The sequence below is a fragment of the Pollachius pollachius genome (assembly GCF_949987615.1).
Source record: "Pollachius pollachius genome assembly, chromosome: 16".
Lineage (NCBI taxonomy): Eukaryota > Metazoa > Chordata > Actinopteri > Gadiformes > Gadidae > Pollachius > Pollachius pollachius.
The window spans coordinates 13,924,557-13,939,644 of NC_136949.1; the positions used below are offsets into that span (position 1 = coordinate 13,924,557).

General features: G+C 45.7%; 2 protein-coding genes across 2 annotated transcripts in view; one reads left to right on the top strand and one right to left on the bottom strand.

The window, feature by feature from the left end:
- LOC307088334 (regulator of G-protein signaling 6-like) overlaps positions 1–3,526 on the top strand; it is a gene marked incomplete at its 5' end in the record, with an annotated part of 48,603 nt that extends 45,077 nt beyond the window's left edge. Inside the window, 4 exons of the mRNA XM_079754186.1 lie at positions 1,279–1,465; positions 2,570–2,659; positions 3,016–3,069; positions 3,401–3,526. Coding sequence (XP_079610312.1) covers positions 1,279–1,465; positions 2,570–2,659; positions 3,016–3,069; positions 3,401–3,451 — 382 coding nt within the window. The 3' untranslated portion in view covers positions 3,452–3,526. The remainder of the gene's footprint in view (positions 1–1,278; positions 1,466–2,569; positions 2,660–3,015; positions 3,070–3,400) is intronic.
- A 6,537-nt stretch (positions 3,527–10,063) lies between these two features.
- Positions 10,064–15,088, bottom strand: part of lama2 (laminin, alpha 2) — a 162,262-nt gene continuing 157,237 nt past the window's right edge. Inside the window, exons 67-72 of the mRNA XM_079753729.1 lie at positions 12,506–12,583; positions 12,319–12,388; positions 12,092–12,211; positions 11,718–11,848; positions 11,268–11,487; positions 10,064–10,926 (exon numbers count right to left, since the gene is read on the bottom strand). Of these exons, the coding sequence (XP_079609855.1) occupies positions 10,766–10,926; positions 11,268–11,487; positions 11,718–11,848; positions 12,092–12,211; positions 12,319–12,388; positions 12,506–12,583 (780 nt within the window). The 3' untranslated portion in view covers positions 10,064–10,765. The remainder of the gene's footprint in view (positions 10,927–11,267; positions 11,488–11,717; positions 11,849–12,091; positions 12,212–12,318; positions 12,389–12,505; positions 12,584–15,088) is intronic.

Genomic DNA, 15,088 nt, shown 5'->3' on the forward strand with positions numbered 1-15,088 from the left:
GACGTGTCCCCTCCAATATTGGAGACAGGCGCATTTATCCCACCTAAAAATTATACCGGGGGGAGAAAAATATGAAATATATATATATAAATATAAAATATATATTTATTTTATTTTGAAAGCGCAACACAGCGTCTTGTCACCGCTTCTTATTCTAAAAAACTGGATGATTGAGCGTGCAATTAAAGAATTGATTTGATATTTATCAGTTCATTACTGCCATTCAAAATGTGTTTTCCTTTACATTTACAAATGTATCTTTTTAGTAGAATAAAATATATTTGTGAATTTTTTCAGTGTAGTTAATTTATGACATATTTCTGTTCAAACCATTAACGGATCTGTCAGGTTTCCAATATGTGTCCCCCCCAATGTTAAACTCATTCCTACGCCCCTGGTCCTGGCACTTAAAAATAGTATCAAGCATCGTGTAGCGTCTTATCCTAGCTATCTTTGTTGTATACGGGAAATGGGTGAACCTAGCATTTGCAAGTGCATGGCGCTTGTTCTATGAACATCCTTACTGTATCGACAGCGATATATTGTTGTTTTTCTCTTTCTAAAGACAAAGAGAATAATGTATTTATGTAAGTGGCTTTGGATAAAACCGTCTGCTGAATGCCAATGTCAATTGTGCCTCACAGTTATCATCACACACGCATGCACGCACGAGAGGCAACACACATTTCCCTGCGCGCGCGCTTCCCCCAGTACCCACCACATCTCGTTCCCGTCCTGACCTCCTAGTGCCTGCCACTGTTCACTGCTAGAGTCGAGAGGAAGTGATTTCCCCCGTCTCTCGTTCTCTCTTTCTCTTAGTTCGGAAAGCGTCTCCAATCTATGCTGCCTGGCTAGCTAAAAACAAAATGCACCATTTGACTGATATAAATGCGTTATGCTAATTAGTATTACGGTCACACTTGACAATAATTACACATGTAGTAAGCAATGTTACACCCTGAAACAGCATGTACTTCGTATGGAATAACGTCATGGAACACCCCTAGTGTGGAACCTTGTTCCTAACCTCCACCCCCAGCCCCGTCCAGAAGGTGTAGTTCAGCCCCAGCTGTTTCACTGCTCAGTGAAGCCAGTTCTCCAGTGTTTAGTTAGACTGTTTGATGCACACACACACACACACACACACACACACACACACACACACACACACTACACTCAACGCCCAGCTGCCTCCGTGCGGCCCAGAGCTATTTCGGGCCTGTGGGCTTCAAACGGCCCACTCTGTCTGAGTGTTGGACTGGCGCGGCGTCCCTGCAGGTTCTGGCTGGCGGTGCAGGACCTCAAGCAGCGCCCCCTGCTGGAGGTGGCCGAGCGCACGCAGGAGATCTGGGCCGAGTTCCTGGCGGAGGGCGCGCCCAGCACCATCAACCTGGACTCCCACAGCTACGAGCGCACCGGACACAACCTGAAGGACCCGGGCCGCTACAGCTACGAGGACGCCCAGGTGGGCCTCACTGTGGGGGTACTGTTTGAAGGAGACGCCACGCCTGGATCTAGTAGATTGAGATAGGGATGCGGATACGACCTTTAAACACGTTGAATATCAAAATATATACGCAGATATGGATTCAATTTGTACTCAACAATTACAATATGTAATTACTAAGTACAAATGTACAATAATTAGCATTAGTTACAAAAATGTTTATATTAATACCTTCGTTTTCAGGAACACCATAAGTAACCATGAACACGATTTATAAATGATAACTAGGCCGTTAGTTAACTGTTAATTAACATTAGTTTATGCTTATTAAGACATTCACTAATGTTAATTTATGGTAAATGAATGTACCCTTATTGTTAAACTGGCCGTTTTGGGTTACCAGGATACGTCAATCAAACGTTCTGGCCACAGCCCCCCAAATCTGAATGTTTGGAGTGTGAGTGGCTTATGCAATAGACAGCGAAGAGGAAGCCAACAGCCATATGCCCACTCACAAATATATAAAAAGTATTCACCAGATGTTGGCAAGAGAAGGCCTTTTTTTATTTGGATATTGGGCTGGTACTTATTGAATGAGGTTGTTTAGTTTTCATTTAAGCCAACCGATGCCCACACATGCTTCTGTCAACCAACGTATGAATTCAAGGGAAGCTGAAGAAATGAGGATTAATTATGCTAAAATGAATCAGTAGACTAAAGTACAGAAGCAGAGCTAATGGTAGACCCTGTTTTAAACCCCCAGGAGCTTTAGTTTTCTGTCTACGAACGTGGAAGAAAGTGGGGCATTGAGCTGGTGGTATGCGGTTGAACTTCCTGAGACAAGGTTTCAAAAAGGAATTAGATAATGTCGCTATTTTTCATCTCCGACAATTTGTGTCTGTAGCTTCTTCCTCCAGTGAAGGCCATGTTTACAGTGGTGCCCTGTTTCACACACCATTAGCAAACACACATACACACACACACACACACACACACACACAAAGTTATTCACTAGCATGATAACACCCACATATTGACTGAGACACATCTTCCCATTTCTTCAGCTTTTTGGCTTTTTCTCTTATCTATGTCTCGTTTGGTCTGTGTCTCCCTCCATCTCAGGACCACATCTACAAGCTGATGAAAAGTGACAGCTACACACGCTTCCTACGCTCCAATGCGTACCAGGACCTTCTGATTACCAGGAAGAAGGTACGTGTGTGTGTGTGTGTGTGTGTGTGTGTGTGTGTGTGTGTGCGTGTGTCACTGCTCCAATGTAGTCCCACGCCCACACGTGCCTCGGTGAGCGCGTGTGTTGTGTGTGTGTGTGTGTGTGTGTGCGTAAGGTACGTGTGTGTGTGTGTGTGTGTGTGTGTGTGTGTGTGTGTGTGCGTGTGTCACTGCTCCAATGTAGTCCCACGCCCACACGTGCCTCGGTGGGCGCGTGTGTTGTGTGTGTGTGTGTGTGTGTGTGTGTGCGTGTGTGTGAGCGTTGGCCAGGAACCATCGAGCTCTTCTTCACTCTGTCTCCTCTCCCTCCCTCCTTCCCCGTGTGGCCCCGGGGCCAGCCTGAGGCGGAGCAGGGCCGACGCACCTCCCTGGAGAAGTTCACCCGCAGTGTGGTGAGTAGCGGTACTGCACGATGCCCCTCCCCTCAGCTAGGCTAGGTAGACAGGTGCTTTATACAGTGTTACAGCAGCTCACACCAAGACACAATCGTTAGAAGAATAGAGTCAGTGAAAAGGGTGTGATAAGAATCCCCCACATTATAACATTCAATAAATATTCTGTGAAGAACAGGTAGAAGTCATTCATTATTGTTTCTTGAAGTGAGAGAACTACACATTCTTGTGTATCATTTTTTTGTATAGTCTGGCTTGCATTAAGTTCCAACCCCCCCCCCCACTATTAGTAACACATTTAGTTACTTATGCATTTATTAAAATCTTTCAGGGCAAGTCTCTGACGGGCAAGCGGCTGACTGGCCTGATGCAGTCGTCCTGATGAGACCCCCCCCCTGCACCTAGAGGTGGGGCCAGCACCGCCTGAGAGGACTCAGACCCTAACCCTGACCCTGCCTCCAACACCATCCAGCACAACACCCCCCCCTTAGAATTGAATTGGCCCCTACCATCCCTTAGGTCAATGAGTCACCCAGGGACTGAACGCAAGGACAGCGGCACGCACCCCCCGCCCCCCAAACACCCCATCCCCGAATAGAATGATTATGCGTCACCCTAAACAAACCCCCTGGCTGCCTCATGAGCGGGGTCTTATTCAAAAACCAAACAGAAAACCTCCTGGACCAACACGATCCCACAGAGCTCTTCCACTGCTCCAAACCACAAGAGGAGGAGCCTTCTGCAACACGTCATAGGAACCGGGGATAATCGGTTAATCCACGCAGCTAGAGATCTGTCTTTGAGCTGCACAGTGTACATGGGTACCGGGGGCATGGGTGTGTAGGGAGTGGGGTGCAGCATGTTGGCGCTAAAACACTCCCCACTGAACTGTTTGCATTCCAAAAATCGATGGTCACATTTTTATTTTGTTTCATATCTTAAAGCACGACCAAGCCAGTCTGCCTCTTGCGGCTCTTAAGATGTGATATGTATCGCAGTACTAAAATACACCAACTTTCTTGGCACCTAGGCCTTAAAAGGAACATCATGTGACTTGAAGAATTGGCAGAAAAGAAGATAATCTCTGTGCTGCATCTATTTACTTCAAAATGCACGCTCACACACTATACCACTCTATTTTTTTGTCCAGATCCAGCTAGCTGTAAATGTATTGGCCTTTTTATTTTAATGATCATGATCGCTGATTACAGTAGCACAGTGAATACTGCACAAATAAACACAACATGTATTGTCTACTCGTTGGGGTCGAGGTGATGCTGTTGTTCTCCGAGACATTCCACCCTGCTCCCACTCAGACGCTGTTGGGCGGGCTGCGGGTTTGATTTCCACTGCCTGTGTGACAGGACGCTGTGACAATAAAGGGTCATGTTTAAAGAGGGGCATCTGTTGTTCTGTTCATCGTCGCACACGATGACTTCCAACCATACTGATTCCATTACATCCTAATTCTGATACTGAAATATAGACACACACAATTACCTCAAAGACACACACAGTCTATTCTGATACTAAAATATACGAACACACACGCAGAATTATCTCAAAACATAGACACAAACACACACAGACACACACACACAATGCTGATACTGAAATATACACAAACGTACCCTTCTACAAGATATGTAACTAGTTTTTAACTATGAATATAAGTAAAGGAAGTCAAATATACTATTATGAGCTGGTGCAGCCATCCATCCAACCTGCTCTTCTAGTTGTGTAATTACCTATGCTGCAAGACCAGAAACTTAATTGGCTTCCAAATTGTCATGGAGACCGATACATCAGTGCACCCTTAACATGCTTATGACGTGGTTTAGATACAATCCCCGTTTTCAGTGACCTGTCCCTGGCTACTGCTGTCCCCGGAAATGTCCCCGGTTTTCACTGTGACTGATAGATCCGAAATTGGAACAAGGTAAAGAAATAAAAAACGAAAATGTTAAACGACACGTCTAGTTAGTCTTCACTTTTTATTCCGCGTTTAGACAAGCGTTTTCGGGAGGAAATCTGCGTGCATACGGTGACGCAAAAGTGTGTGGATTTCGATTGGGTATGCATGTCAGGCGGCTAGGTGGTGCTGTGATACACTATCACACACCACCGCCATGTCTGAGCGCATGCGTAGAATCTTCCTTCTTCTCTTATCTGCGCCGCGAAAACCAAAACATAATTACAAATCCTTCTCTGTTCAGTAATACTATCTGTACATATCCTGTACATTTCGTGGAAAGACTCCTGTACGTTTATTAAAGCTGCCAGAGCAGCTTGACGGTCCGACGCATGGAAATAATCCAACATGTTTGTTTATTGCCCTGTACTGGCGCTGTATGTGACGTAAACGCGTTCGCGACGTGAGCAGATCAGAGCAGTTTTGCGTCTTGGCAGTGTAGACGGAAACGCTACGGCGGAGCGTGTTCAAGTTTTCCGCTCTGGAGGGTGGTTTCAGATTTTTGCGTTTTTAAGCCCCAAAAACGCCGTCACCGTCTAAACGAAAGGCACTTCCGATAAAATATTTTGTCGTTTTTACCCACAAGCGTCCTCGTGTAAACGGGGCCTAAAATGCTCATATTTCTGGTATTTTGATTGGTGGAATAGCTGCGAAGTAGAATACTTCCCCTTCGCGAGAGGCAGCTACAGGTACGTGATTATTTTATGGCATTCATGCATCTATTCAACCAGTTGGTGTTTCACACCCACTTTTACATGTAAATTAATTAAATTGACTAAAGATAAATCGGTGCATGGCATGAGACATGTCCCTCCCCCCTCATTACTGTGCCGCCCACGCATAATAAATTGGGTTACGTAAATCAGGTGTAAGGTATTCTGGCCTTCATCAATAATTTTTAGTTTATAATTTAATTATTTCAAGTTAGGGACCATTCACAATAAGACATATATTGTACAACAAGAGGTGACATATCATGCCAGGTTATAGTTTGCTATTTTCCACCAACATTAAGGGAAAACGGATTAAAACAACTTAAAACCATATGCCCTCAAGTTGTCCTTCAACATGAACTGCGGCATTTTCCGTATAAAAGTCTTCTCCATATAAAAGTCTTTACAAAAATAAAAATCTTGTGAAAATCATATGGTGTAAGGAGGAAGCCTTAGTTTGGGTGAAGTGTCTGGCTGATCCCTATTTATTACAGCTGATTTTATGGATGTTCTTGATCTCAGCTACTTTGATCAGAGAAAGAAAACTTAATTGGTCATCAATTCCTTTGCAATTTAGGAAAAAATAGGGTGAGAGAAACTGCTTTATGAATGGTATGGGCAGTGTCCCCGATTAAGTTTTTCAAAGACTAAAGCACTAAATGTATTGGAGGTTTTTACTCCTCTGACCGAAAATATCCCCGGAGGGATGACTTCTGATGACTCAGAAGTCATCAGACATAGCCTACGCCGATAGTAACTTTTCTTTGGGAAAAGCACTCACTACACATCACCCCACCTTATGGCCACTTATGTTAATATTTTTACAAAACGGACCACCTTGAAGAACCCTATTTGATTACAAGTTATGTCATGATGTAATATAATTACTGGATAAAGTAATGACAATCGTGGTTAGATATAAACGTTGATAAGTATTTATCCTGTTGCACGACGCCACCTTGTGGTAATATGATTAAAGTGCAGATATACTAACGTAAACTCTAATGTGAAAAGTAGGAGGCTTATGGTGAATTTTACTTATGCATTTTTGGTCATGGTGTCTATGGAATCAACTTTGACATTAGTCAGAGATAAAATAAAAAGATAATTTGACGGGAAACTCTTAGTAAAAAATAAAGTGGATATAGGAGGTAAAGAACATATATATATATATATAATTTGGACTTTTTTGTTCTATGCAATGATAAATGGATATTATAGTATGGACACACTGGTGATGTACTTGGAAGGATTTAATTTTGCTTAAACTATAATTATGTTTGTTTTGATAATTATTAATATAGGCTACAATTTGCGTAATCATCGTCCTTCCTTTTGCAGTCTTCTGATTGTATTCCTTTCTTACTGCAGGTTCTGATGGGCGAGAGTGATGGGGCCATCTAGTGGACAGTATCAGTATTACGCATCAATACTTGCAGTGCATTGCTCAGGTAGGTCGCCAAAGATAGCCGTGACTCTTGAGCAGGTCCAGGAGCATCTCCATCTATCGGGTCCATCCTTAGGTACACATTGCCGTAGCAATTCTAAAACCTGCCATTCATATTGCAGGATAAACAATCGGAGAGGAAAACATACTCGATATTTAGGGTCAAGTTTTTAATGCAATGTGGTTTAGTGGTAAGAGCTTTGCCTTCCTTCATATATGTAAGGGATAATGTACAATTATAAATTATACACTGTGTATGCCCTGCAATTAAAGTAAAGAAAAGACAAGCAAAGACGCAGACACAGGACCAGTAGTCTGATGCGAACAGAAATATATTTCTGCAGAAACAACAGATTACATATATTTAACCACACCATGCAAACGTTCTGAGACTATCAGGGAGCTCCTTGTGGACTCTGTTGAACCGGTGGAGCGGGCGTAGGAGGGCGTGTGTTAAGGGAGCAGCGTATAAGGGGTGTCAGGGCCATATGGAGGCCCTGTATGCAGACGTTCAGTACCGGGGAGCAGCATAAGGCTATGTTGACATGATGACGGTCTGAACAGAAGACGCAAAAGTGGCGTTGCGTCTTCACTTTTTATTCCGCGTTTAGACGAGCGTTTTCGGGAGGAAATCTGTGTGCATACGGTGACGCAAAAGTGTGTGAATTTTGATTGGGTATGCATGTCAGGCGGCTAGGTGGTGCTGTGATACACCATCACGCAACACCGCCATGTCTGAGCGCATGCGTCGAATCTTCCTTCTTCTCTTATCTGCGCCGCGAAAACCAAAACATAATTACAGTTCCTTCTCTGTTCAGTAATACTATCTGTACATATCCTGTACATTTCGTGGAAAGACTCAGTTTATTAAAGCTGCCAGAGCAGCTTGACGGTCCGACGCATGGAAATAATCCAACATGTTTGTTTATTTTCCTGTACTGGCGCTGTATGTGACGTAAACGCGTACGCTACGGGAGCAGATCAGAGCAGTTTTGCGTCTTGGCAGTGTAGACGGAAACGCTACGGCGGAGCGTGTTCTAGTTTTCCGCTCTGGAGGGTGGTTTCAGATTTTTGCGTTTTTAAGCCCCAAAAACGCCGTCACCGTCTAAATGAAAGGCACTTCAGATTAGATATTTTGTTGTTTTTACCCGCAAGCGTCCTCGTGTAAACGGGGCCTAAAATGCTCATATTTCTGGTATTTTGATTGGTGGAATAGCTGCGAGGTAGAATACTTTCCCTTCCCGAGAGGCAGCTACAGGTACGCGATTATTTTATGGCATTCATGCATCTATTCAACCAGTTGGTGTTTCACACCCACTTTTACATGTAAATTAATTAAATTGACTAAAGATAAATCGGTGCATGGCATGAGACATGTCCCTCCCTCCTCATTACTGTGCTGCCCACGCATAATACATTGGGTTAGGTAAATCAGGTGTAAGGTATTCTGGCCTTCATTAATAATTTTTAGTTTATAATTTAATTGTTTAAAGTTAGGGACCATTCACAATAAGACATATATTGTACAACAATAGGTGACATATCATGCCAGGTTGTAGTTTGCTATTTTCCACCAACATTAAGGGAAAACGGATTAAACCAACTTAAAACCATATGCCCTCAAGTTGTCCTTCAACATGAACTGAGGCATTTTCCATGTTAAAGTCTTCACCATATAAATATTCTTGTGAAAATCATATGGTGTAAGGAGGAGGCCTTAGTTTGGGTGAAGTGTCTGGCTGATCCCTGTTTATTACAGCTGATTTTATGGATGTTCTTGATCTCAGCTACTTTGATCAGAGAAAAAAAACTAATTGGTCATCAATTCCTTTGCAATTTAGGAAAAAATAGGGTGAGAGAAACTGCTTTATGAATTCTAAGGGCAGTGTCCCCGTCTAAGTTTTTCAAAGACTAAAGCACTAAATGTATTGGAGGTTTTTACGCCTCTGACCGAAAATATCCCCGGAGTGATGACTTCTGATGACTCAGAAGTCATCAGACATAGCCTACGCCGATAGTAATTTTTCTTTTGGGAAAAGCACTCACTACACATCACCCCACCTTATGGCCACTTATGTTAATATTTTTACAAAACGGACCACCTTGAAGAACCCTATTTGATTGCAAGTTATGTCATGATGTAATATAATTACTGGATAAAGTAATGACAATCGTGGTTAGATAAAAATGTTGATAAGTATTTATCCTGTTGCACGACGCCTCCTTGTGGTAATATGTTTAAAGTGCAGATATAATAACGTAAACTCTAATGTGAAAAGTAGGAGACTTATGGTGAATTTTACTTATACATTTTTGGTCATGGTGTCTATGGAATCAACTTTGACATTAGTCAGAGATAAAATAAAAAAAATAATTTGATGGGAAACTCTTAGTAAAAAATAAAGTGGATATAGGCGCTAAAGAACATATATATATATAATTTTGACTTTTTTGTTCTATGCAATGATAAATGGATATTATATTATGGACACACTGGGGATGTACTTGGAAGGATTTAATTTTGCTTAAACTATAATTATGTTTGTTTTAATAATTAGTAATATAGGCTACAATTTGCGTAATCATCGTCCTTCCTTTTGCAGTCTTCTGATTGTATTCCTTTCTTACTGCAGGTTCTGATGGGCGAGTGATGGGGCCATCTAGTGGACAGTATCAGTATTACGCATCAATACTTGCAGTGCATTGCTCAGGTAGGTCGCCAAAGATAGCCGTGACTCTTGAGCAGGTCCAGGAGCATCTCCATCTATCGGGTCCATCCTTAGGTACACATTGCCGTAGCAATTCTAAAACCTGCCATTCATATTGCAGGATAAACAATCGGAGAGGAAAACAAACTCGATATTTAGGGTCAAGTTTTTAATGCAATGTGGTTTAGTGGTAAGAGCTTTGCCTTCCTTCATATATGTAAGGGATAATGTACAATTATACATTATACACTGTGTATGCCCTGCAATTAAAGTAAAGAAAAGACAAGCAAAGAGGCAGACACAGGACCAGTAGTTTGATGCGAACAGAAATATATTTCTGCAGAAACAACAGATTACATATATTTAACCACACCATGCAAACGTTCTGAGACTATCAGGGAGCTCCTTGTGGACTCTGTTGAACCGGTGGAGCGGGCGTAGGAGGGCGTGTGTTAAGGGAGCAGCGTATAAGGGGTGTCAGGGCCATATGGAGGCCCTGTATGCAGACGTTCAGTACCGGGGAGCAGCATAAGGCTCTTAAGACTATCTGTGTGTGTGCGTGTTTTCTTTTTCCCTTTTTTAAGTGCAGCAGTACCAAATACAATATGTTTTCTTTTCGCCAACACAACCTAAGAAACATCGCTCACGCGCAACACTTCCTCCACAGGGGGTCCGTTAACAACACAAAAGCAACACATTTAGCCAGGTGAAAAAACCCATGTTGAAACACATTGAAACACGCTGTGTGACCGAAATACAAGAGCGTCTTCCAGAGAGGAGGAGCAGGAGCCCGCAGGGAAGCAGGAAAGAGGAGGGGAGGATAAAGGGAGGTGGGGGTAGAGGGGTGGGGGGGAGCTCAGGCCGCCACGGCGGGGCAGGACAGTGGCTGGACGCCCCGGATCTCCAGCGCCTTGTTGAAGTGCACCTCCATGGTCCTGGAGGCCTTGGTGATCCTGAGGTTCCGCATGCAGCCCCGGAAGGAGGTGGGGGTGGAGAGAGCGGCCTGCCGCACACCGCCTGGAGGGAGGGGGGAGAGAGGGGGGAGAGATCTCAAAGGAAGTCCTGCACATGTCATCAGGTGACCTCGGCATACTGTAATGACCCCACCTCCTTCGTCTCCCCTGTCCACTTCCACGTCACAGAGGATAAATATGTATTAATCCCGCGTGATCCATCCTTCTGCCTTCTGTATAATTGTGTCTTAGAGTGTGTGTGTGTGTGTGTGTGTGTGTATAATCGTGTGTATGCGTGCATGTATATATGCGTGTGTTAAACTGTGGGTTCATGTGTGCGTTTGTATATATTTGTGTGTACATATATATATGCGTGTTTTTGTGTGTGTGTGTGTGTCTACGTACTGGGGTACCCGCCCACGTAGATGGGGTCGTTGGTGTCGCAGGTGTTGGAGCGCGTGTGGGGGCTCTCGGCCTGGCTCTTCCAGCCGTCCACCTCCAGCTCCAGGCGGTGGCGCAGCTTGTGGGCCACCACCGCGTGCCACTGGCCATCACAGAGTCCCCCCCCCCCGGGGACGTGCTCAGCCGTGATGCGCCCGGCGCCGTTGTCCACGTGGAACAGGACCTGGTGAGACGGGGGGCCAGAAACACGCCAGGGGTTGGGTTTGAAAACAAACGTATCCATGACAACCAGCCCCACAAGGGGGAATGTGTGTGTGTGTGTGTGTGTGTGTGTGTGTGTGTGTGTGTGTGTGTGTTTATGTTTCTGTGTGTCTGTCTGTATGTGTGTGTTTGTCTGTGTGTCAGTGTCTCTGTGTGTGTGTATCTGTGTGTGTCTTTGTGTGTGTTGTGTACCTTGCCCTGGCTGATCTCCAGGCCCAGCCCGTCGTTGCCCTGGTTACTGATGGCCAGAAGGACTCCGTTGGCCCGGCTGGTCCTGAACTCCAGTGCCATGGACACGTCCAGACCCACCCGGTAGGTGGACACTGGGGGGACACACAGTCAGTACAGGGGCAGACACCCATTCCATTGGCTCACTAGCAGCACTTTGTGCCCAAAGTTGAACACATTTCACATTCATGTTAACATATACCGCATTACAAAATAACCATGAAAGAAAAAAAATTGTGCTTTACCAGACAGATTGAGAGGCTAGAAAGGTGAGTGCATGTGTGTGTGTGTGTGCGTGTGTGTTGACTGTGTGGCCGCTCAGTGCGGCATGTTCTCACCTGCTTTAAGGTAGCCCGTGCCAGCAAAGTAGGTGCCCGTCTCCGTGGCTACGAAGCATCTTCCCACCATGTGTGTGGAGTTGGGCGACGCCATGTCAAGGTTGAAGTCTCCAAGGCGACCTGGAGAGAGAGAGAGAGAGAGGGAGAGGGAGAGAGAGCAATGAGTTCATTAAGAAACAATAAAGAAGCAGCTTATAATTAACAATAGTTAATAGAAGAAAACATACCTGCAGCACTACTGATGGGTCCTCCCACCATTTTGAAGTTCCGAATACAGCCGTTGATACTGTAGAGAATCTACAGACACACAAGGATGTATTTGTTAAGTTATACAAACATCTTTGATTTTCAATTTCATCGTTTGTGTGAGTGAGTGTGTGTGAGAGTGTACGTGTGTGTGGGAGCTGTATTTACCGGTCCTATCCTCTTGCTGGTGTAGTTTTGCGGCAGCCCGCCTACATACAGGAGTCCCACCACATCTAGCAGGTCAGCCTGCAGGGGAGAGTCAAACACACACCACACCTGTTGTCCCTTTGGGAATAGAGGCTATGTCATGATACTCTCACTGACAGACTAGACTATACAATATTCCACCAATGTGACTATCTCTGTAACTGGAGAGTGTGAGGGAGGTAGAGGTGTCTCTCTCTCTACCTCTCTCTCTAGTAGAGGGATAGGGAGAGAGAGGTAGTCTCTCTCTCCCTCTACCTCTCTCTCGTAGAGGGATAGGTAGTCTCTATCCCTCTACGAGAGAGGGAGAGAGATGACCTCTCTCTCTCTCTGAGAGGGAGAGAGATAGGGAGACCTCCTCCCTATCCCTCCCGCTCTAGTAGAGGGATAGAGACTACCTGAGAGAGAGGTCTTCTCTCTCTCTATGAGAGAGAGAGAGGTCTGCTCTCTCACAGAGAGAGACCTCTCCCTCTCAGAGAGAGAGAGAAGGGTCCTCTTTCTCTGTGTGAGAGAGAGACCTCTCTCTCTCTTGCTCTCTCTCACAGAGAGAGAGAGAGAGAGGTCTTCTCTCTCTGTGTGAGAGAGAGAGAGAGGTCTCTCACACACAGAGAGAGGACCCTTCTCTCTCTCTGAGACAGGTCTTCTCTCTCTCTCTCTATGAGAGAGAGCTCTCTCATAGAGAGAGAAGATGTGAGAGAGAGAGAGGTCTCTCTCACACAGAGAGAGAGGTCTTCTCTCTCTCCCTCTGTCAGAGAGAGAGAGAAGACCGCTCTCTCTCTGTGAGAGAGAGGTCTTCTCTCTCTCCCTCTGTGAGAGAGAGAGAGAGAAGACCCCTCTCTCTCTGTGAGAGAGAGAGAGAGGTCTCTCTCACACACAGAGAGGACCCTTCTCTCTCTCTGTGAGGGAGAGGTCTTCTCTCTCTCTTTCTCTCTCTGTGAGAGAGAGAGAGGTCCCTCCCACAGAGAGAGAGGTCTTCTCTCTCTTTGTGAGAGAGAGAGAGAGAGGTCTCTCTCACAGAGAGAGAGGTCTTCTCTCTCTCCCTCTGAGAGAAGACCCCTCTCCCTCTGTGAGAGAGAGAGAGAAGACCGCTCTCTCTCTCTCCCTGTGTGAGAGAGAGAAGACCCCTCTCTGTGAGAGAGAGGTCTTCTCTCTCTCTCTCAGAGGGAGAGAGAGAAGACCTCTCTCACAGAGGGCTTCTCTCTCTCCCTCTGAGAGAGAGAGAGAGGTCTCTCTCACAGAGAGAGAGGTCTTCTCTCTCTCCCTCTGAGAGAAGACCCCTCTCCCTCTGTGAGAGAGAGAGAGAAGACCGCTCTCTCTCTCTCCCTGTGTGAGAGAGAGAAGACCCCTCTCTGTGAGAGAGAGGTCTTCTCTCTCTCTCTCAGAGGGAGAGAGAGAAGACCTCTCTCACAGAGGGAGAGAGATCTTCTCTCTCTCCCTCTGTGAGAGAGAGAGAGAAGACCTCTCTCTCCCTCTGTGAGAGAGCAGACCTCTCTCTCTCTCTGTGAGAGAGAGAGGTCTGCTCTCTCAGAGGGAGAGAGAGAGAGAAGACCTCTCTCTCTTTCTGTGAGAGAGAGGTCTGCTCTCTCACAGAGAGAGAGGTCTTCTCTCTCAGAGGGAGAGAGAGAGAGAGAAGACCTCTCTCTCTCTGTGAGAGAGAGGTCTGCTCTCTCACAGAGGGAGAGAGAGGTCTTCTCTCTCTCTCTCTCAGAGGGAGAGAGAGAGAGAGGTCTGCTCTCTCACAGAGGGAGAGAGAGGTCTTCTCTCTCTCTCTCTCAGAGGGAGAGAGAGAAGACCTCTCACAGAGAGAGAGAAGACCTCTCTCTCTCTGTGAGAGAGAGAAGACCCCTCTCTCTCTGTGAGAGAGAGAGGTCTGCTCTCTCACAGAGGGAGAGAGAGGTCTTCTCTCTCTCTCAGAGGGAGAGAGAGAAGACCTCTCTCACAGAGAGAGAGGGGTCTTCTCTCTCTCTCACAGAGGGAGAGAGAGAGAGGTCTTCTCTCTCACAGAGGGAAGAGGTCTTCTCTCTCTCTCAGAGGGAGAGAGAGAAGACCTCTCTCACAGAGAGAGAGGGGTCTTCTCTCTCTCTCACAGAGGGAGAGAGAGAGAGGTCTTCTCTCTCACAGAGGGAGAGAGAGAGAGGTCTGCTCTCTCACAGAGGGAGGTCTTCTCTCTCTCTCTCACAGAGGGAGAGAGAGAAGACCTCTCTCTCTGTGAGAGAGAGAAGACCCCTCTCTCTCTGTGAGAGAGAGAGGTCTCTCACAGAGAGAGAGAGAGGTCTTCTCTCTCTCTGTCACAGAGGGAGAGGTCTGCTCTCTCTCCCGCTGTGAGAGAGAGAGAGAGAGGTCTGCTCTCTCACAGAGAGAGAGGTCTTCTCTCTCTCCCTCTGTGAGAGAGAGAAGACCCCTCTCTCTCTGTGAGAGAGAGAGAGAGGTCTGCTCTCTCACAGAGAGAGAGGTCTGCTCTCTCTCCCTCTGTGAGAGAGAGAGAAGACTGCTCTCTCTCTGTGAGAGAGGTCTTCTCTCTCTCCCTCTGTGAGAGAGAAGACCTCT